Source organism: Elephas maximus, chromosome 2, assembly GCF_024166365.1.
Source record: "Elephas maximus indicus isolate mEleMax1 chromosome 2, mEleMax1 primary haplotype, whole genome shotgun sequence".
NCBI classification, from domain to species: Eukaryota; Metazoa; Chordata; class Mammalia; order Proboscidea; family Elephantidae; genus Elephas; species Elephas maximus.
The window spans coordinates 166,123,910-166,146,078 of NC_064820.1; the positions used below are offsets into that span (position 1 = coordinate 166,123,910).

Here is a 22,169-nt window from a genome sequence, read left to right on the forward strand (position 1 = left end):
GTTTACCTGGAAATGTCTTAATTTCACCTTCATATTTAAGAGACAGTTTTGCTGGATATATGGTTCTTGGCTGGCAATTTTTTCCTTCAATTTTTTAAATATGTCTTCCCATTGTCTTCTTGCCTGCATGGTTTCTGTCGAGTCGTCTGAGCTTATTCTTATTGGCTCTCCTTTGTAGGTGACTTTTCGTTTATCCCTCACAGCTCTTAAAATTCTCTCTTTATCTTTGGTTTTGGCAAGTTTGATTATAATAGGTCTTGGTGACTTCCTTTTAACATCTACCTTATGTGGAGTTCGATGAGCATCTTGGATAGATATCTTCTCATCTTTCACGATATCAGGGAATTTTCTGCCAAATCTTCAACAATTCTCTCTGTATTTTCTGCTCTCCCTCCCTGTTCTGGTACTCCAATCACACGCAGGTTATTTCTCTTGATAGAGTCCCACATGATTCTTAAGGTTTCTTCGTTTTTTTAAAATTCTTTTATCTGATTTTTCTTCAAATATATTAGTGCCAAGTGATTTATCTTTGAGTTCAGAAATTCTGGCTTCTACTTGGTCAAGTATGCTTGTCCGACTTTCTATTGAGTTGTCTACTTCTGTAATTTTGTTGTTAATCTTCTGGATTTCTGATTGCTGTCTGTCTATGGATTTTTCCAGCTTTTTAAACTTTTCATTATGTTCCTGAATAATCTTTCTAATTTCTTCAATTGCTTTATCTGTGTGTTTCTTGGCTTGTCCTGCGTATTGCCTCATTTCCTTCCTGATGTCTTGAAGTGTTCTGTGTATTAAACTTTTGTATTCTGGTTCTGGTAGTTCCAGGAATGCACTTTCATCTAGAAGATCCCTGGATTCTTTGTTTTGAGAGCCTGATGAGGTGATCATGATCTGTTTCTTTATGTGACTTGATATTGACTGTTGTCTCCAAGCCTTCTATAAGTTATTGTATTAGTTTATCCCTCCTTACTGTGTCGTAGCTTCTTGCTTTGTTTTGCTTTGGTATACCCCAGTGGGTTGCTTGAGTGAGCTAGATTGATTATTTTCACTTTTGGATCTCTGACACCCTGTCCCCAGATGGCTAGAGCTGTTATCCAGTATATCAGTCTAGGAGTCTATTCAGTTTTCTTGTATGAATTCAGCTCAGGTTTCCAGGTAGCTGATCATCAAGTGTATGGTACAGGCTCTGTCGTACAGTCTTAGAGGGGCATGGGTGATTGGCGTATATACCGGTATCTGATTGCAGCTGAGGGGGTCATGCTCTGAACAAGGCAGGGGGTTAAGAACTGACCCCCGAGTGTCTCTGAGGAAAGCGTGTCCCTGTTCCCTAGAGTGTGCAGGTGGGTGGGTTCTGCAGACAGACCATGGGCACCCAAAGTTTCTGGTGTAAGGACTGGGAGGTACCAGTTATCTTTGGACTGCTGTCGCGGGTGGCTGGGTGACCGGAGTGGAACTACCAGTCCTCATGTTCCTGATGTGGGTAGGTGAGAACCTTCTTTAATAGGCAAATCAATGTCAAACATTAAACACCCATCTCTCCACCACACAGCTGAAATGGTTGGAGTCTGCCAACAAGGGCCTATTCTCCCAAAATAGGCTCACACAGGTCCATGCAGAAGGGAAAGGTGCTCAAAGTCTATGAAGAGTTTATGCCTGGACAGGAGCCGTTTCTGTCCTGAGCTCCCCCAGTTAGTGGAGCTAGGAAATAATCTTTTCCCACAATTGCAAATTTTTTCCTTCCTCAAGGCCAGGAGGATGGCTCCAGGTGCTCAATAGTGCCTACCTGAGGCCCAGGGAATTCAGCAGCTGAAGCTGGCTTGGGGGCTGGGGCGGCACGGTAAAATATATGCGAGTACTTAGCTTTCGCCGAGAGTGCCCTTCTTCTCAGGTTCCGGAGGTGTGAGTAGGCTGAGTGGCTGGGTGCTTCTCCCTGAGGAAACTGTGGCTGCACGCTAGTACCAGCCTGCCGCCGTGGCTCTGGGAATGGTGCCTGAGGGCTCCCCGTGAGTGAGGTGCGGTAACTCCTCGCCGCTTCTGAACAGTCTTTTCCTCCCCCTGCCCCTCAGTTCGTTTTCTAAGCTTGCCTTTGAAGCTCAGGGTTCCCAGCTTGTCACAAACATATTCGTTTCACTTGTTTTTTCAGGTCTTGGTTGTAAAGAGGGCTTGCTGGAAGCATCTGTCTTTTCTTCCATCTTGGCCCCGTCTCCCCAAATCTTATTGGTTCTTTGTAAGGATTTTTGTTTTCTTTATTTTCAGGTATAATCCATACTGAAGGCTGTGGTCTTTGATCTTCATCAGTAAGTGCTTCAAGTCCTCTTCACTTTTAGCAAGGAAGATTTTGTCATCTGTGTATCGCAGGTTGTTAATGCGTCTTCGTCCAATGCAATCCTTCTTTATATAGTCCAGCTTCTCCAGTTATTTGCTCAAAAAACAGTTGGAGTAAGTATGGTGTAAGGAAACAACCCTGATGCACACCTTTCATGATTTAAAACCACTGTAAATATTACAGCCATGAAAACCCTATGGGGCAGTTCTAGTCTGTCACATGGAGTCACTACGAGCTGGGATTGACTTTATGGCACGCAACAACAACATACTCCTTTGAGGAAGGTGCACTATTACATTTCACAGATGAAGAATGTGGGTATAGAGATGGAAGAAACGTGCCCAGGGATTAAACTGCTAGTAAATGGAACAGCTAGGATTCAAATACAGGCTGTCTGGATCACAGCCCCTGCTGTGACAACAACTCTGTCCTGAGAATTGAACATGGGCACAGGTAAATAGTGGTGTCATTTTAGGGACAGTGGCCCTAAGCGTGTTAGGCCGGTGTCCAGCTTTGCTTGGTTTGGGATGTATTGTATAGGTCTATGGACTTCCCTCAAAGATTCTGAGACTTTGGACAGGGGTGAGGCCCAGTCAGAAGACGTGGAGCATTGTCAGATGTTCGGGCAGCAGGACTCTCAGCACGTGAGCTTGGGGAGGTGGGGATGGGGAAGCAAGAGGCTCGAGCTCTAGTCTCAGCAATGTCAGGTCAGCAGCAGCTGTCTCAGCACACAAGGTTTTTGTTGATTCAGAGCCGTCTCCACAGCTGCAGGACTTACAGAATCCCTGACTCCGTCTGTCACAAGATGAGTCAGGTCTGGACACACACATGCCCCTCTGGGAATCCCTGGCACTTCCAGGATTTGGAAAGTACAATGATAACAGTGTGTCCCTTTTTATAAGGAATTGACCTTGTCAGGAACAGGAAATTACCTGTACTCATATTTCTCATTTAGATGGATAAACATTTAGCCTGGGAACGGAGATTTAAAGCATAAAGCACTCAGAAAGAGAGCGCTCACAGGAGGAACCCTGACAAGTGTTCGACTGTCCAGTCTCTCTCACCCCCTGCTACCCACAACACCAGGGTTCACTCTCACTTCCTCTTAACCTCCTTCTGTACTTCACTGTTTTTGCTGTGGTTTTCCTGTGACTGGTCATAGGATGAGCCCCAAGCAGGGGTGGAAACTTGGATTTAGATCACAGGACAAGAGGTGCAAAGAGTTCCTAACACTGGCTTTTGATTTTTCATTGAAGACAGAGATGAGATGATCTACTGAGAGTGGGGGGAGAAGAGTTCAGGATTTAGTAGAGAATGAGAAGACTTGATAGTTTTCAGGCCCAGAGGTTGACAGAGTTGCCTGGAGAGATGTAGTCAGATTTCCCGACTGCGTGGAAGCCATTTCGGGGTCAGCTACAGACACCAAGCAACAGAAATTAAACAATTAATTAACAGAATCCCAGAGGAGAGAGGGGGTGTGGAAGTATTTGTAAGAGAATACTGAAATGCTGAACCAGGAATGTGAGCCCTATGGGGAGGGATGTGAAGGAAAGAAGGGCTCTACCCTACCTCCAGATTAACAACTTAGTCACAACTCTTTATTAAATGGAAACCTGTGCACATTAACTACTGCTTAAGAATTTCAAGGCGAGGAAGACCCAGATAGCCCTGTATTGGGCCATTGCTAGAAAAAGAGCACTCATTCTAGACTTTCAAAATAATGATGCTCCGGTGGAATCGATATCTGGTTCTGGGAAACTACTTTGTTATGAAGATAGGAATCAGGGCCTTAATACCCTGCAAATGCTCAGTGGTTAGAAGTTTGTGCAATTGGCCAATTTCCTTTGAGGGTTGGAGGGTTGGATTTGGGCTCCCTGATTGTTGTAATTAATTTAGAGCATTGTTTTGGGCATTGCAGTTGCCTTCCCAGCGTCCATTCCACCCCATGTCAGTTTGGGTGCAATTAACCATATGATAAGGAGCCCTGGTGGCACAACTGTTAACAGAAAGTTTGGCTGGTTGAACCCACCCAGCAGCTGTGTGGGAGAAAGACCTGGCAATCTGCTTCCTTAAAATTTACAGCCAACCAGGACAGGAACCATTCCCGAAGACAACTCATCAGACATGAAAGGGACTGGACAGTGGGTAGGAGAGAGATGCTGATGAAGATTGAGCTATTTGTATCAGGTGGACACTTGAGACTGTGTTGGCATCTCCTGTCTGGAGGGGGGATGGGAGGATAGAGAGAGTTGGAAGCTGGCAAAATTGTCACGACAGGAGAGACTGGAAGGGCTGACACATTAGGGGGAGAGCAAGTGGGAGTACGGAGTAAGGTGTATATAAACTTATATGTGACAGTTTGACTTGATTTGTAAATGTTCACTTGAAGCTCAATAAAAGTTATTAAAAAAAAATAGTTCGTACAAAAAAAAAAATCTAACCTTGGCGATCTACATACTGAAATATTTAAAAAGGACATGATATGTCTGGGATTTGCTTTAAAATAGTCCAATGTAATAGTGGTAGAGAAGTGGGCTGAATTATAGACCAAAGTTTTTCCTGCTTTAATCTGCTTAAGAATCATTCGGGGTCTTGTAGTGCAGGCTCTGATTTAGTTCTTCCTCAGTGGGGCCTGGGAATCTACATGTTTAACAAGGACCCAGATTATGCCAATGATGCTGGTCTAGAAAACACACTTTGTGCATTAATGCACTAGAAGAAATAGAGGCTCTGAAATGATAATTGTGTACCTGGGCAATGGGCACATGAGGGTTCAAAGAACCACTCTCCGTACTTCTGTGTATTTTTTAAGTTTTCATAATAAAAATATTAAAAAAAAAATTTACAGCCAAGGAAACCCTATGGGGCAGTTCTACTCTGTCATACAGAGTGGCTATGAGTTAAAAATTTGCTCAACAGCATCTAACAACAACTATGCCACAAGTCAAATGGCAGGGTCCTAATTATCTAACGTCAAAGAAGTTAATGTCACCCACTTTTCTGTACCGAGTGATTGGACAATTCAGTGTTTTTATTCAATTGCTGCACAAAGCCATGATTCTCTGTTCTGTGATCAGGACTTACGTATCCAGGTTGCTTCTGGCAGCCTTTTGCAGCAGTAAATCCTAGACATAGTCAAAGCCAACAACAGGGGAGGACAGAGCTGAGAGAATACAGGTCAAACTATGCATATCTGGCCATTCCCTGTTCCTGTATTCTTAGTTACATGAGTTTTTAAGAGTCTTGTGGACATTAAACCAGTCCAATTTTACTTTTTCTTACTTACAAACAAAGGAACCCTAATTGATGCAAGCATGACCTCCTCCTTTTCTACTTCCCTTTCTTCTTTCATCTCTTTTCCTGTAGACTCCAAGATTTAAGACAGAAGTACAAATATTTGGTGCTGATTTTCAATAAACAGCTAGGTATGAGTATGGAGTTCCTGGGTGATGCTAATGGTTAACTCGCTCAGCTACTAACTGAAAGGCTGGCGGTTCAAACCCACCCAGAAACACCTTGGAAAAAAGGCCAGGAAATCACCTTCTGAAAGGTCACAACCGTGGAAACCCTATGTAGCACAGTTCTATCCTGACACATACGAGGTCTCCATGAGTCAGAATGAACTTGATGATAACTGGTTTTTTGGTTGGATATGAGCACGAAAGTGAAATTCACAGAGCTACTCCTGCATAATGGTTCTCTCATAAAGGAATGAAACCAGTAACAGACCAAAAAAAAAAAAAAAAAAATTGCCAACTCTGTATATGTTCCCAATGAGATAAAGTTGATTAAAAAAAAAAAAAAACCAAACTCGTTGCCATCCAGCCGATTCGGACTCATAGCTATCCTATGAGACTAAAATATCTTTCATGGAAGAGTCTGCCCACATTAAAATGTGCACACAGGCAAACCTTAAGTGTTTGGGGTAACTTTAAGGGGATGTGAATACCACAGACTATAGCTTCAAGGAAATGGAGTTTTTTTTTTTAACTTGCCTTTTCTTGCCTGGAGCCCTGGTGGTACAGTGGTTAAAAGCTCGGCTGCCAACTAAAAGGTTGGCGGTTTGACTCCATTAGCTGCTCCTTGGAAACTGTATGGGGCAGTTCTTCTCTGTCCTATAGGGTCGCTATGACTCGGAATTGACTTGATGGTAACGAGGTTTTGCCTTTTCTTGCTTATCTCCTCAAATTGTATTTAAGTTGGGTTAAGCTTCATTTCATGTCCCACAATATTTCACTCAGAAAAACTCATGGATGCGGCAGACTCTTTCTACCATCCTTTCCTTAGTCACTCCCAACGTCTCCTCTTCCCTTATTGGTTTCATTGGCCAGCACCACTCCTAACAGCTGGCCTCCTGGATAAATTGGTTTGGATTTCTGATTGAATCAGCTCTTATCTCAGCCTTTTCTTTCAAAGGACTCTAACCCTCCCAGGATCTCAAATTCTCTATTGAACTAGGTTTGTCATCTGGCAATTGAGTTAAAATCTTTGACACTGTTAACCATTTATTTGTATGGAAATGTTTATAAGATGGAGTCTGTTAATGCTTTCTTGTCGCGAGGAGAGGGGTCGCTATCGACTACTCCAAACGATTTGTGTCTTCCACGATGTCTTTATTAATTATTAAGCACACAGGTTCTTGGCTACCCTGGACGCCAGAGGCCTCAGTCACCAAAAAGGTAAGAGAGAGAAAGAGAGCAAGCAGGCTTATGGCAAACAAACTCCAAAGTCTAAGGTCCAAAGTCCATACACCTCTGTCACTCTTGACCACGTTGTCTCGTTGGGCTGAGGAGCACTATATCAGGCCTGTACCTCAGCAAGGCTTTCGTCAAGCTACGGTCGTGGAGGGATCAACTTCCGCTCAGACTGAGTGGAGACCGGGGTGGCTCGAAGACCAATCGCCCTTACTTCCAAACTCAGCTGGCTCCGGGACCTCGGTTGATCAACCTCTCGCACAGGGAGTCCTCTGGCAGGTGAGGGGTCTTACACCGCCTCTCCACTGTCCAAAAGAGGGTGGCTCTGATATGCTCCAAGCAAAGTGGAGTCTTAGTGTCTCTTCTTTTCATACACGTTGGGGATCTCTGAGCCGTTTTGCTTGGTGTCGCTAAGTACTTGTTTACAACTTAGCCGGAGCTTTTTGAGCCCATTTGGTTGATATCGATAAGTCCTAGTTTGTGACTTACTTGGTCCCGGTTTTTCTGTTGATAAAGTTGCTTTTCTCCTCTAGGTTACATCATCTTCTTTATCTCCTTTCTTCACATGTCTTTTATTTCTTCATTTGCTTTCAGCTAGCCTGCTGTCCACACTTCTTCAAAAAAATTTTTGAAACATCAAGCTGCTACTTCATGAAAGGGTTTGAGAATTATAATTTCAAGGTATAATTTGACAGAAAACACAAATTTATATATCAAATATAATCTCACAGATACTATATACTAAAACAAGCATACTTTGCTGTAAGATTTAGTTTTCAACCATTAATATAGCCTCAATTTTTGGAGTTAACTGCAAAAATCACTGTAACACAAAAACTTTTTAAATTAGATACTGCCTATCATAGCGGATTCCTAATTGTACCCGATAAATATTTCAATGGAACTATACTTATGTTGTCAAGAGCTGGAGCATACATACTGGTAAACTAAGGGGAACTTGCCCTCTCTTGGCTGAGTGATTTTTTTCTACATTGTGCCTTTATGATTATTGAATGTGAGAACTAGTCAATTGAATTTTTGTGTTTTATTGAAATGATAACGTAAGACCAGGCTACAAATTCTCAAAGAGCTTATGTCAGTAAAGTTTATTTCATCTCAATGTTCTCTTTAAGTATTTTAGCAGATGTTTTATTCTTTATATTTAACTATGATTGCATTGAAATTTTTTTTTTAATTACGAATTGTTAATTCCACATGAAATAATATATGTTTTTCCTGACTTCAGGAACCCTGTGTTGTTCCTTTTTTTTTTTTTCCATAAAGTATCACGTAAGACACACATAGTCACTCCCCTGCAATTTAAAAATTTCCTCTGATGCCTATTGCTACACAGTGGTGGGATGTAGGCCGTACAGATCAAGAAACAAGAAACTTAGGCTGAGTATTTTGTTTGTTTGTTTTTATGTGTCTGGTGTTGTGAAAGGTGCTGGCAAAGTAGACATGAGATTACAATGCATTATAGACTTCAGGCTACCTTCTCAGGTGTGTGAAGCATTTTTTTTTTTTTTCTTTTCTGTTACTGAAGTTACTTTCCGCTTTGATTCTGCATCCCATCAAGGAATTCTGCATAATCTCAGCATACTCTGAGGTTCCCCTTTCCCTGTCAGCTGGGTTGTGTCTAAGTTTTGAGAGCTCATGTAGTGCCATGATGGTGACATATCTGATCTTTAAGTGTCCATGTCTGCATTTGCAGAGATGTGCATTGTTGTGTCAAATCGTTGGCCACAGACCATACAGGTTACAATTCCATCATTCTGTCCAATCAGATAATCTCACTACAGAATCAAAGCTCCTCCCTCAGCTACCTCTGCACTCCCCTAGAAGGCATGCGGACAATTGGGCTGCCATCTCCAGAAACTCTAGAATCCTGGGAGACAAAACCATCTGAGGCCTTCTTCTGCACCTACCTTTTATGCCATGGCATACTCCCAAATCCCCCGATCTCTATGGGGATATTATTATTTTCCCTCTCAACCTCGACTTTGCCCAAAGGAGATTGCAGAGTAGGGTAACAGCCATACGTCTGAGAGCCAAGCCACCAGTGTCTATGCTCTCAAAAGACTATTAAGATGTTCAAATGCTCAGAATTAGCCATTTGATTAGTAGAAAAACTTTATCATATTACACAGAGTATTGTCCTGGGAGCTAGAAGTATGGTCTGAATCTCCGTGGCTCAGCCTATGTTGTTAGGGAAGGCTTCAATGGCAGAAATGGTGTTGAAACTAGGCTTTGAGGGATGATTTGGAGTAAGCTGGGCATGTGGTAATGGGAAGAGCCTTTGGGTAAAAATGAGATTATGAACAAACACATAGAAGCATGAAAAAGCTTGGTGCATCTGGGGAACTTCAAGTAGACTGCTGTTTGTGGAACTAAGACTGCAAGCTCAGAAGGTGTGGGAAATGAGGGGAGAGGTAGCCAAGGAGGTTCTTGAATAACCCATTAAGTAAAGGGTCTGTGCCATCTAGCAGGGACTAAACAGAGAAGTGAAGCTTAAAAGATGACCATAAAATTTATTACTCAAACAACAAATAGCAACAAAAAGTGAAAAATCAGCCTGTGCCAGCCCTACTGGGATGACACCATTATCTCTATGTATGGGTTAGTTAAACCAGCCTGGGGGTGTTATGGACAATGGATTGGAGAAATGTGAGACAGAAAACAATGCAACAGTTCAGGTGAGAAACCATGATCAGAGGAGGGACATATTTGTGATATAATTAGCATGTTGATTTGACAAGGCTTGGATATTCTTGGGTGTGGTGAGGGTAAGAGAGAGGGAGCAATGTAACTTTTTGTCTTTGGTTCTTGATCAACGAATGATCTGAGATAGGGACTGATGAAGAAGGAGCAGGTGTGGGGGTGTGTATATACTCTAGCTGATGTAATAATGGGATACACATGGCTAACTCAGAGATGTCTGTAAAAGGGTATTGAAGAGGAAATACCTGAAATAAATGGAATGATGAGCCCTTCTTTGTACTATGTCATGAACATCCAGGATTGTTGTTAGAAAAGGTAATTTTCCTTTTTCCCTACTAATAGCATTGGAATACATTTGCTTTGTAATTATTTTCAATACACTCCCATGAGAATTATCTTTTATTCCCCTCCAGATCACCATCTGTCCTTCTCCACTCTGCCCTGTATAGACTGTAACAAGGGGCCTCCTGCCCTCTGAACTCTTTTTGGATTTCGCCGGTGGACATCATTGGCAGGGCACTGGAAGAAAGGAGAGTGGGCTCAGGGGTTTTATTTTCTTCACTCGCCTGCACAGGCCTGTGGAGTTAGGTTGCCTCCCTCTACTGTGGCCATAGCTCCTGTCAGGTGGCCCTCTCTTCATGGCTACCATCTCCAGGCTCCAGCAACCTGCCCCTCTACTTGCAATTTCAGGCCTTGAGGGGGTCATTCTACTCTGTTGCGTGTTGGGGGTTGTGATTGTTAGGGTCGTGTGTCAACCTGGCTGAGCCATGATTCTCAGTGGTTTGGGAGTTACAATGTAGTTTGGCTGTCATATAATAATGTGATCACCTCCATGATGAGATTTGATATAATGCGATCACCTCCATGATGAGATCTGCTGCGAGTAGCCAATCACTTGAAAGGGAGTTTCCTTGGGGGTATGGCCTGCATCCAATATAAGTGGACTTGCTGGCAAGGTTCATGGACTTTTGCTCTCACTGGATCCTGCAGCTGGCTGCTGTTAGTCTCACTTCTGGTTCTTGAGGCATGAGCTAGCAGCTTACCTGCGATCTTGCCTGCCAATCTTGGCATTTGTCGATCTTTGCAGCCTGTGAGCCACAGCCCTGTTGTCTGACCTGCTGATCTTGGGCTTGCCACCCCCTGCAGCTAAGTGAATCAGAAGCCTGTAGCTTGACCCACAGACTTGGGATGTTTCAGCCTCTACAACTGCTGAGCCATTTCCTTAATATAAGTCACTCCCCATATATATTGATATGCTTTACTGATTTTGCTTCTCTAGAGAACCCAGCTTTTTTGGCGAACCCAGCCTAAGACAGGGTCAGCACTTCCTCTTGGTGATCTCCTTCTACCATGTCCACATCTTAGAAAATACCTTTCCTTATTAAAGTCGCCTCAGATGACCCAGTTTGAGGGTGCCATCAGTTTCTTGTCAGGACCCTGACTGATACAAACCTATATCTATTTTCAAAATACTGATAATTTTGAAGCATCTGGTGGAGAGTGGTGTGAAGAGCAAACACCTTTGAAGTAGACAGGCTTGCCTGGAAATCCTGGCCCTAAATCCCAGTAGGTTTTGAAGAATAGTTTCAACCACATCTCCACGTGCCCCCTAAAATTATGACATATCCCTCTGTACTAGTTTTGTCTCCATGGGTACAGTGAAATGAAGGAGAAAAAGAATGGGGATGGGTGAATGAAAAGGGTTAGTGAAGATGAACACGAATTTTAATGATTTAGAGGGGAAAGAAGACTGATCCTGACTGACATGACCCTTTGCACCTGAAAGCCTAATTTCTATATTCTTATCCCAGAAGATTTATTTAATGATTTCAACAACAAAAACAAGTGTTTTTCAGATGAACGATTCATTACCATTGGTATTAGGAAGATAAGCAATTTCCATAATCCATTTCAAGGAATTTATAACCCTAATAAATAGAAGAAAGTATTATCAAATTTCTCTGACTTGGGTGGAGAAAAGTGTACTCTCCTGAGAAGAGGACACCCAGATGTCCTGGCGCCATCCGAGAAGGGGCATGTTGTACTGTTCCCAGGTTGGTTTTTAGCCTGAGATGCTGGAGTCTTTCAGGACTTTTCTCAGGACAGTCTTAGTGTCCTCAACAACTATCATAAGGATACGTTTGTGCTGCATTCGTCTGACACATTGGACAATAGGGGAACTGAAGGATGGGATGTAGCTGAGAAGAAAGAGGAATGCCTTCATGACTCTACAAGTCAGGCACATCAGTTTCCAGTCCGCTCTGCTGAGAGCCTGTACATCCTGGGACATCGTGATGGCTGTGTACTCCAAGGATTCCTTGCCCATTCTCTGAGCCACCTGCCGGAGAGATTTATCATTCACACCAAAGGAAAACTGGTAGGCTTTGAGACATTCCGCCAAACCATCTGCATCTCTAATGGCAGGGGTGTTCTGGAAAGAGTCTGTGGCTATTTTCTCCTGCAGGTAGGTTGCTTTATCATTAATGGTCTTTTCACAGGTATGGAACAGGTCTTGTAGGGGACCGTGGCACCTAATATCAGATATGTCCACTTGCAGTGTGGCTCTGAGCTTTGGGAAGTCATGCCTTAAAGGTTCAAAGCTAGAGATCAGGAATATGGGGGATTTACACACAAGCATCATCTGGAGATTTTCCAGGATATGTTCTCTAATACTCTTCAGTAGCCGCTCTTCTGTGAAGATGGTTGTGCTGAGGTCCATGTCCAGCTTTGTCCAGACAATGTAGAACTTCTTTCCCATCTCCTCAATGGTTTTGGCAAGCGTCACATGATTCATGCTGAAGTGTTCAGATGCAATGATGATGAACAGGTCGTATTGGTTGAACTCCATTTCCACTACATAGTCCTTCAGGCTCTGGGAGGTAGCACCCATGCCAGGTAAGTCCCAGAGCACCACATTTGGAAAATGGGAGCATGAGTAGGAGGCAGGTGTTTGGGTGGTTCTTACCACCCCAGTGGGAGCTGAGGCCTCCTCCTCATGGCCGATGCCCCGAAGTGCGTTGATGAAGGTGGACATGCCGTTGCCGGATTCCCCTGTCACAGCAATGTTGACTCCTGTGGTAGACACTCTCCTCACAGTCTCCATGGCAGCAGAGGCCACCTCCAGCAAGTTCCCATCTGCCAAGGCCTTCTGAGCTTTCACGGCCTCTGCCTCCGATAAAATCCCCGAATCCTTATTGTATGGCAAAACAGAAGTGAAGGATGTAGATAATGAAGCTTGAGGAGTCAGAGAGGACCCTGCCATGTCGATAAGCAGTGGAGTAACCTGCAGAGGTGGGAAGAGCAGGGGAGTTAGGGTGTCCAGGAACAATGGGGTACACAGGAGTCATTTGACTTAGCATCCCAAGCTCAGGGTGTTAAATTACCAACCAAGACTACAGCAAAGACATTGATGTTAAAATCAAAGCAAGGAAAAGCACTCATTAAGGAGCTGTGCACATTCCTTGGGAGGAGGAGGTGGGGGAGAAGCCTTGAGGAATGAATGCTCTGAGGCTGGTTGTGCCAACAATCAACCTTCAGAGCAGGAATGTGGTCATGGGATGACTTTAGCAATAAAATGTAAGGTCAGCCCCTCAGTCCTGAGCTTCATGAGTTACTTCAGCAATCCATCCCAACTGAATGAGCAAGACTGCCTATTTTCAATCCTCTTCAGGGTTGGGGGAGCCCTGGTGGTGCAGAGGTTAAGAGCTATAACTGATAACCAAAAGGTTGGCAGTTCAAATCTACCAGGTGCTCCTTGGACACTCTATGGGGCAGTTCTACTCTGTCCTGTAGGGCCTCTATGAGATGGAATCGACTCGACTGGACTCGATGGCAACGGGTGCAGGGCAGGGGAGGGGGAGAGCTTACACCATCTTCCAAAAACAAATAACTCACTTCCAAGTGTACAATAGTGCTCACTGAGTAAAACAAAAGTATTTATTTTTATTAACACTGTAAAAAGTGCTTTTTTTCCCTCTCAATATAGTCTTTTTAAAATTTTTTTGATGAAAACTTTAGATAACTTCTAACAGTGTTGGCTGTGCTTTAATAAATGCCTGTTCTCCATTTTCTTCAATATCTAAGTCAAGCCTCCCAAATAAACTCCTACAGATTTCTAAGTTCACATTTGTAAACTCTTGTTTATAATTATTAGTTCTATTATTAATATAAATACTAAAGCTCTTTTATAAATGTCGGTTTCTTTTGTTGGCTGAATCGCTCTAATCAGATTGAAAGCATTTTGTGGGGCAGGGATGGGAAAGAGAACTGGTTGGTATCACTTGGTGCTTTCTACTCCAGGACATTAAAATTCAGTAAATTGCCTAGGTGACGGGCTTTCAAAATCACACGGCTATAAGTGATTGCTGTGGTATTTTCTCTTAAAATTCTCTTACTCCCTTCTGTGTGAGCTAACACAAATCTTTAACATTTCTAGAATTCAGGGCCATCCCTTTGATTGAGGCATTGGCTCTGGGAGCCCTCACATGGCCCTTTCTGTTCTGTGAGAGGGACCTGTTAGACCCATGTGTGTCTTCTTCTGAAGCTGCCTGCAGGCTTCTGTCCTAGAAGGCCCAGTGTCTCATCTGTGGGACAAGTTGTACAGCCACCTGTAGGTCCCAGGGTACAGTTTCTTGTCCCTCCCCTCCTGCTCTGGGGCGCATCCCACTCTTCCCCATGCGTATCCCCCAAGGGGGCTCTTGCTTGCACGTGTCCTGGGAGCCCCATCACTGTGCCCCAGACTCCTCAGGCTGCTGCTTATGCAACATTCAGTGCTTGGACTCACCGCATCTGTGCCGAGAATGGGCCTCAGAGCTCTACTAGTGTTTTAGGACCAACTCAGCCACGTGCAACTTGGACAAGTTCCTGGAGCCCAGGTTTTCTGCTCCGTGGAGCTGAGTGATGCGACTCACCTCACAGGACTCCTGAGAGGGTTGCATGGTGTGATGTATGCAGAGTACTCCTTAGGGGCACACAGAAAGCTCTTGATGAATGCCTTCTGCTATTACTGTTATCTCTGAGGTCAGCTTTCCTCTTGTTCTTCCTCCTCCCTCTGACTTCTTACTGCAGTTTATTCAGGGCCGTTGTCTTTGTGTGTTCTGCACGCAGTTTCTTGTTTAATCTTCCCTGAACCCTGTTAGATAAACTGTATGATTCTTCCTGAATAATGTTGAAGAAACAGAGTCTTACAGCTAAGAAACAAGCTAATAGTTAGGGATCCAAGATTTGAACGCATGAGTGTGATTTCATGATTCTGTCTGGACAGAAGGCGAGGAAGATTCTATTTTAAGCCAATCCCCAGTTCCATCTGCTGAGTATTGCTGAGTACTCAGGCACTTCCCGTAGAGATGTCTTGATCCAGTTATTGTCATCACCTACCATCCCCCCTCCCTAGATGTCATTTCCCTCAATTTGAGCCACAGCTGAAATCACGACCTGCTGTCACCTCCCACTCCCTATCCTATGGTAAAGAGAACTGTTGTAGAACCTGTTGTAGAGACAAAGTAGACCCATTAAGAGATGGATATGCCTAATGAAATGGTCAGAAATATACAAAGAGCTGAGAGTGGGGGAAGATATTTGGAAATACCATAATCACAGATCCTGTCTGCATTGGGGCCATAAGCCCCTGAGCCCTGTGCCCACGGTAAGTCTTCAGGTCATTTGTGAAAGAATCGTGGTACTATGGGAAAGCCAGGACATTACCTCCAAACTTAAGGCAAGCAGAGACTACACTTGTCTAGGGAGCTGGATGAATAGCAATGTGGTTGGGCAGGGGCAATGCTGGTTGGATGTGAGAACGGAGCTCTGGGCTGGGTCCTAGCTGGGGAGACTTTCTAGAAAGGGAAGAGTGAACATTGAAAGGGAACTCGGAAGTGTGGATTAATGAAGCACAATACACTTTTCGTAGGTCTTTAAATTACTGGTTGGCAGATAAATTGGCCTCCCTTCCTAAACTCTGTCTACCTGCTCCTAAGCATGTAGCCTCCTCATACAAACCCATCTAAAAATGCACCCTGGGTGGGCACTGGTTTTTGCAGAGTACAGACTGCCCCACGATGGTTGTGAGGGGTCAGTACAAGGCTCTGTTCTTTCCCAGACCTTTTCTGTGACTGTGTCCGTGACCCAAGCCAGCCTCCCCAAACCTGTGGGCCCACCTGTCCACCCAGTACAGTGCCCTGAGGAAGAGAAACTTAAGCACCGTGGCCCCAGACCCATCTCTCTTGACCCACCCCCTCCACCCGCTTCACTCATATGATCCAGCTGCCCTGCACCCATGATGGGGCTTCACCAGCTGCTCAGTGGACCTGGCTGAGTCCCAGTGTCAGGGCTTCTCCGTGGCTGTACCTGCCCAGGCTTTTGTGTCACTGCCAGGCCACGGAGGGATGTTGTCAGTTCTGTGTGAGGTTGGAGTGTCCTCCAGTAGGTGTCAGTATGCTCATGAGTTTGTTTGCATGAGACTCCAGGACACTGGGCCTCATAGTGCTGACCTGGAAGCTTAGGGGATTCCTCAGAATTAGGCCTGGGTTGCATTTGTCCACCCCACCCAACTCCATTCTCTGAGAACTCTACACAGATTATACCACTGGACTTCCTCCACCCCAGAAAGGTGCCAAGGAGCCCTTGAAAAGAGCGATTAGGACCTTCTGGAGGGAGCCCAGAGACCAGGCTCAACTAGAGATGGATAGCCATGCTTAGATAGGAGAAACAGCCCCTGTGAGGAACATCTTCCAAAGCCTTCTGAGAACTCCAGTGAGGTATACATTTCCTAAAGGAACCAAGTACACAGTCACACACACATGCATACACCTGAAACAAGGGAATCATAAAAGGATTTGCCTTAACTCCACTCTGTACCCTGACATATTCTATTCTAGTCTAGTCTATTTTATCAGGTTTTCTCTTCCCTCCTCAGCCCACCCCCCACACTTTTTAGTGCTAATTACAGCTCATTTTATGGACTGAATTGTGTCTCCCAAAAAGATATGTTGAAGTTCTAGCCCCTGTACTTGTGAATGTAGCCTTGTTTGGAAAGAGGATTTTTGTTTTGTTCTCAGTTAAGTTTAGAGCAGAGTAGGGTGGGTCCTAATCCCATCTGAGTGGTGTCTTAGAAAGCTGAACAACAGACACAGAGATAGAGTCACACACTCAGGGGCAAGACAGAATGTAAGGATCTGTCTATAAACCAAGGAGTGCCAAGAAATGCCAGGGGCTACCAGGATCTGGAAGAGACAAGGGAAGATCTTCCCCTAGAGCAGAGAGAGAAAGAACTAAGTCCTGCCAAAGCCCTTAGCCCAGACTGTCAGCCTCCAGAACTGTAAGACAAGACATTTCTGTTTTTCAAAGCCACTCACTTTGTGATATTTTTGTCAAGGCAGCCCCAGGAAACTAAGACACTTACTAAATACATTTCATGACCTAAGGCATGCAGACAGGTTAGTGGAGACTCCATGCAGAGCTATGTATACTTCGTGCCATGCCCAACTCTCCTGAGCCCCAAACAAATGGACTCGTAGAAAAGTGGGGCCAACCCTTGTACCAGATAAGAACTCTGGGGTATCGGTGGCTTTCACGTGCCCAGAAAACAACATGAGCCAAAGCCCTGGGTTTGTTCCCCATTTGATCATCTTCAGAAAAGCCTGAGGGAAAATCAATATGCTAATTTATTCCAGGAAAGCATGATATTTTTCTATATGATCCATGAGGACTGTGCTGGACATGGCATTTTCTGGAAAGATGTTAGAAACTGCTACCCCATACCCCTCACCCCACCACACACCTCATTAAAGTCATCTACAAAGGAAAGGCTTAGTGCCTGCAGTGAGGACAGGTCTCTCCAGCATAGGTGAACATTTTTAACTTAGAGGAATGATTAGAGGTACATGCTCCATTCCTAAACCCCCACCTCCCAGGTCCCTATTCCTTGGGTCGTTCAGCCTGGTGAACCGATGGAATTGTTTGATGGACTATCACAATTTCAGGCTATCCCAGACATTGCCTGTGGCTGGTCCTGACCTCAGGAGGACATCTCCAGGTTGAAAATGAAGAGATTCTCCTTAGACTCTAAGAAAATATGAGTGGCACATCCTGCCGCCTTTCTCCAAATTGGTTCCTATCATAAAATATCGAATGCTAGGATTATCTAGGTGAAAGGCAACGATCTGCTACGCTTATGGGTGGGTAGGGTTTGAGATAGCCAAAGTATTTTGAGGGTGTTTTACTTGGGTCCCTTAGGAATGTCAGAGAGGGGACCTGCTTTGAATTTGTCACTGAAATGAAAGAACCCAGACCCCAAGCTCAACTGCCCTTGGTGTCAAGGTTCCACCTTGTAATGTCTCAATATGAGCCCAGTCATTAGCCAAGTTGCCATCTTAGCAGCCCTCTCACTTACCAGCTCCTGGAAGCAGAGGGGTGTCCGTGATCAGAAGTCAGGGACCACTCCTGGGACTTCACCCTTTTCCCTGGGAAGGGCTCCCTGCCCTCCCAGACAGAGGCAGCGCCCTCTGAGTCTGTCCAAAGCTTGAATCCAGATCCAGATTTTCCAGAAGGATATGAGCAACTTGTGTAGAGGTTGGACTTGTCTTAGGAACAGCAAAGGGATCTAGAGAGGAAGCACCAGAAAGTGACAGCCTGCTACCTCTGAATTTCCTTTCTGCAGCCAGCTCTCATTCCTTTGCTCTTTCTATAAACAAGTCCTTCTCCCTGGCCACACCCTTCCCCCTCCAAGGGAAGCGATTTCCACACAGATTGGTTTCAGTTTGTGTTCCTGGAAATGATTCTAGTTCTCAAAGAGCAGAGGCAGAAAGGGTTTCACTTTCTTATGTCTGGATGCTCCAGGGTCCAGATGGTGCAGGAGACAGAGCAGCTCCGTTCTATGCCCACATAGGCAGAAGGGCACCAGCGAACTCCCGGCAGCCTGTGCAGGAATCCGCGCCTGAGTGGCAATGGGCCCCTGCCCACCTGCCATGCCCCACCCTCCTGCCAGCCCTTGTACTTGAGCCCTGCGTGAGTGGCAACATTCAACCCCCAAGTCAGACCCGGTCCCACAATAAATGCAGACGCTATTTATGGAAAGGTTGCTTCTCTGGGGTTGCCTTGCCCCTGCCCAGCTCTGTTCCCCCACTTCCATGCCCCAGTCCTGCTCTGGACTGTGGCATGCTCCATCCAGCTCAAGGTCCTGCACCCTGCCCCCAGCCCTCTGTCCCTCTACCCTTTTATAAGCACACTTGCTCCTGTCATTAACTGCTGTCTCTGACCTCTCTGACCCCTCACATTTCCATGACTGACTCACAGTACTCAGCTCATCCTCTTTCTCCCCACCATCCATGGTGGTGTCCTATTTCATTCAAGTGCCCCTAGTCTCCTGCTTTGCTGTGGGCCTCACTTACAGTGACTTTTACCTGCTCACAGCCTCCTCCACTGTCACATGGTCCCTGGCTGCCCTGAGCATCACCTGAAAATCCTCCACACCCACCATCCCTAATGCAGATGTCTCGCCTCTCACCATAGACCAACGCCCCAGCCTACTTACTCAAGGTAGCTTCTCTTCCTTCACTCTCCTTGACATTTGCCACTTCCTGTTTTCCCACTCTTTCCTATCCTGCTGAGATTCTGTGGTCTTAGATTTAAAAGAAGTATCTTCTGATTGTGCTTCGAACTTTTTCCACCCTCCTCTGTCCTCTCATCTCATCTGCCTGCAAATCCTAGGGTGGATAAACAAACAGCCCCTCCTCCCCGTGTCTGGACAGCTGGGACCTGCTGGAAGAGAAGGTATACTATGGCAGATGGGCTGGCTATGAGCTCACAGTGACACAACTCCCCAGGCGCTTTCACGACCACAAGTAGCTTCTTATGGTCCTCTCAGCCCTATTTTCTGATCAGGTTGATGACTTACTCTCTATGCTCCCTCTGCAATGTAAGCTCTATGGCAGTGGGACACATACTGCCTTATCACCAGTGCCTACAATAGAGCCTGGCATGTAGTGGGTACACAAAAGAAAGTTGTCAGATGTATGAGACCGACCTCATACCCAAATCTCTGAGCTCCCTCCCCTCCTGACCCATACCAGGTGGCCATGCCCATTTCTTTGCTATAAAAGTAGAAGCAGTCAGAGAATTGACTCCAATTACACAAAGCAAGTCAACAAGCCACGCTGAGCTTCATTCTCATACTCTCACACATTAAGGCAGAAAAAAAAGCAGAAGTTCCTGCCTGCTCCACCTGGAAAAATCCATCTCAATACCCTTGATTGCCTTTCATGGGCCGCATGCCAGCCTCTGGAGCATTGACGTTCCCTGGACATGGGGGAGTGTGACTGCCTGGCCTTCATCACTTCCACTCCATGGCCAGGACAATATGGTCATTACCAGGGGGAGATAGGCTAGCAGGATAGTCTGAAATCTTGAGCAGGCTTGCAAGACCACACGTGGTTTAGCTGTTGCACGTTGACCGCTACATCCATAGCCCTCCTGACTCTCCCTACATCTTCCCGTTCCATCCATAAAGGCTTCTCCAACGTTTTAGTCTGCTCTGAGTTTCTCTCATGCCCAGTCCTCTGTAAGGGCTATTTCCACTGGCTGGAACAACACTTCACAAGGCTACATCTCCTAGCTCTCTACTCTGGCACCGCGGCCTTGGGGAGACTCTGTCAACGAAGCCACCGACACTGCCTCAGGACCCGCTCCCTGCTTCCCACATGCCCTGTCCTTCCTCTTCACAGCACTGGGCACACTCATGACCACCTAACACAATATTTTAATAGATTTGTGATGATCCGTGTTTGGCACTAGATTATGAGCTCAGAATCTGAGGCACTGCTCGCTGTGTATCCTCAGTTATTGACCTGGTGCTGATTGATCTGCTGGCAACCATGAGAAGACAGTGTGGTTTGAGTCCCAGAACTACTCACTTCTTGCTGTGTGACCTTGGGCAAGCCACTTAACCTCTCAGTGATCCCCGTTCCCTCATTCTGAAAGGGAAGCAGTAGGAAAAGTTCCCTGGAGCTTTGCAGTCAATAAAGAGATGCCCGGGGCACAGGGTGAGACTGTCAGAGGATGGTAGAGTGGCTCTGCTTCCCCAGGGTTTGGGCAGAGACACCAAATGCTGATAACAAGTTGGGAAGCCACTTATAGAGCTAACTGACAGGTTGAGAGGTGACAGGCCAACAAGGATCACTTAGGGGGCGTATGTCATGGGGATGTGCTGTCACTTCATGTCAACAGTGTGGGCCTCAGGGAGAGCACAGTGCCTGGACATGGTCCCTGGACTAGTCAGCCTCAGCTAAAAGAAGCTGTGTGCCCCACCTGTTGCAGAAACCAAGGAGGGGGTAGGAGGCCTGCAGATGGGGCCTTTCCTACCCCACATATCCTAGTATCTGAGTGAGCCCCTCATTGTGCCTCCTAGGAGAGGGTCAGTAGGGATATTTTCCACCACCAGAGGCCATGGAAACCAGATTGCAACTATACCACAAGAGTGAGTCCTTCCCTGCCCCTTCCTGGGTCAGGCTTTGTGTTTCACCTTTTGGCACTTGTTGGGATAAGTCTAGTTACAGGTCTAGAAGCAAAAATGGGTGGTAAGGATAAGGTCTGAGAACATTCAGCAATGTCTTGTAAGGCATCTGTCTCAGGTGATGCCCCAGGCAATGATTCAGAAACCTCCCCAGGTGATTACTCAGATGAAGCCATAGGCAATATCTCAGACGAAGACTCTTCAGACACAGCTGGGTTAATCTCATCAGATGTGGGTGGAGGGGCTATTGGTTTTACTGTGGAGGGTGGCTTAGCAGACAATGATGGAGTAATCTCTTCAGCTGGGAGCGAGAGGGCTGGTTCTGTTGGCATAAGTGATTCAATGGAATTTAAGGGCTCAGTGTCCCCAGCTTCCTGATTATCTGCCCATGTGTCCACATCCCAAGTTTTGGGATCCCATTTCTTCCCAAATCAATGTCCTCACTTTAATTTTAGATGTCTTTTGAGGTTGGGGATTCGATTTGCATTGTAATTCAGCTACTCTTACAAGAAAACTCTGGGTTCGGTTTCCGGCAATATTAGCTCTGTTACTACAAGAAACAAGGCTTTCTTTCAAGGCAGAAGTGGAGACTTTGAGGTCATTTATGTGGCACTTGGGCTGTGACTCTGAAGCCCTGACTTCATCTCTTTCTTTCACTACTTTGTCTAGCGAAAGTAGGACCAACCAACCAGCTTCCTTAGGCTTCTCATTCTCACAAATTTGTAAACAGGTATCAAACATGCCCAGAGCCTTGCCTCTCCTCAATACCTTCTCTATTGGTGGAAATATTTTGTATATTTCTATTGCCATCTCATGCCATGAATTAGCAGTGCCCTGTTTATTACTGGAAGCAGAGTCATCAACATCTTTAAGATTAACCAAACTTGCAAATCAATTTAGAAAAAATCCTCCTTACAATTTTGTT

The 22,169-nt window shown here is 45.3% G+C and overlaps 2 protein-coding genes across 14 annotated transcripts in view; one reads left to right on the top strand and one right to left on the bottom strand.

Moving 5' to 3' along the window:
- Positions 1 to 2,323: 2,323 nt before the first annotated feature.
- The window catches only part of LOC126070179 (interferon-inducible GTPase 1-like), a 186,387-nt gene continuing 166,541 nt past the window's right edge, over positions 2,324 to 22,169 (top strand). The window contains exon 1 of the mRNA XM_049874111.1: positions 2,324 to 2,436. The gene's annotated coding sequence lies outside the window, so the exon portion shown is untranslated. The remainder of the gene's footprint in view (positions 2,437 to 22,169) is intronic.
- IRGM (immunity related GTPase M) overlaps positions 8,048 to 22,169 on the bottom strand; it is a 145,244-nt gene continuing 131,122 nt past the window's right edge. For 4 of the 13 annotated variants that reach the window (XM_049874134.1, XM_049874138.1, XM_049874130.1 and 1 more), the window contains 2 exons: positions 14,649 to 14,869; positions 8,048 to 13,021 (listed from right to left, as the gene is read on the bottom strand). In XM_049874134.1, the coding sequence (XP_049730091.1) occupies positions 11,801 to 13,021; positions 14,649 to 14,675 (1,248 nt within the window). In that variant the 5' untranslated portion in view covers positions 14,676 to 14,869 and the 3' untranslated portion in view covers positions 8,048 to 11,800. Of the gene's footprint in view, positions 13,022 to 14,648; positions 14,882 to 18,127; positions 18,418 to 22,169 lie in introns of those variants that run through there. The other 9 variants (XM_049874141.1, XM_049874140.1, XM_049874132.1 and 6 more) reach the window with 5 other exon arrangements.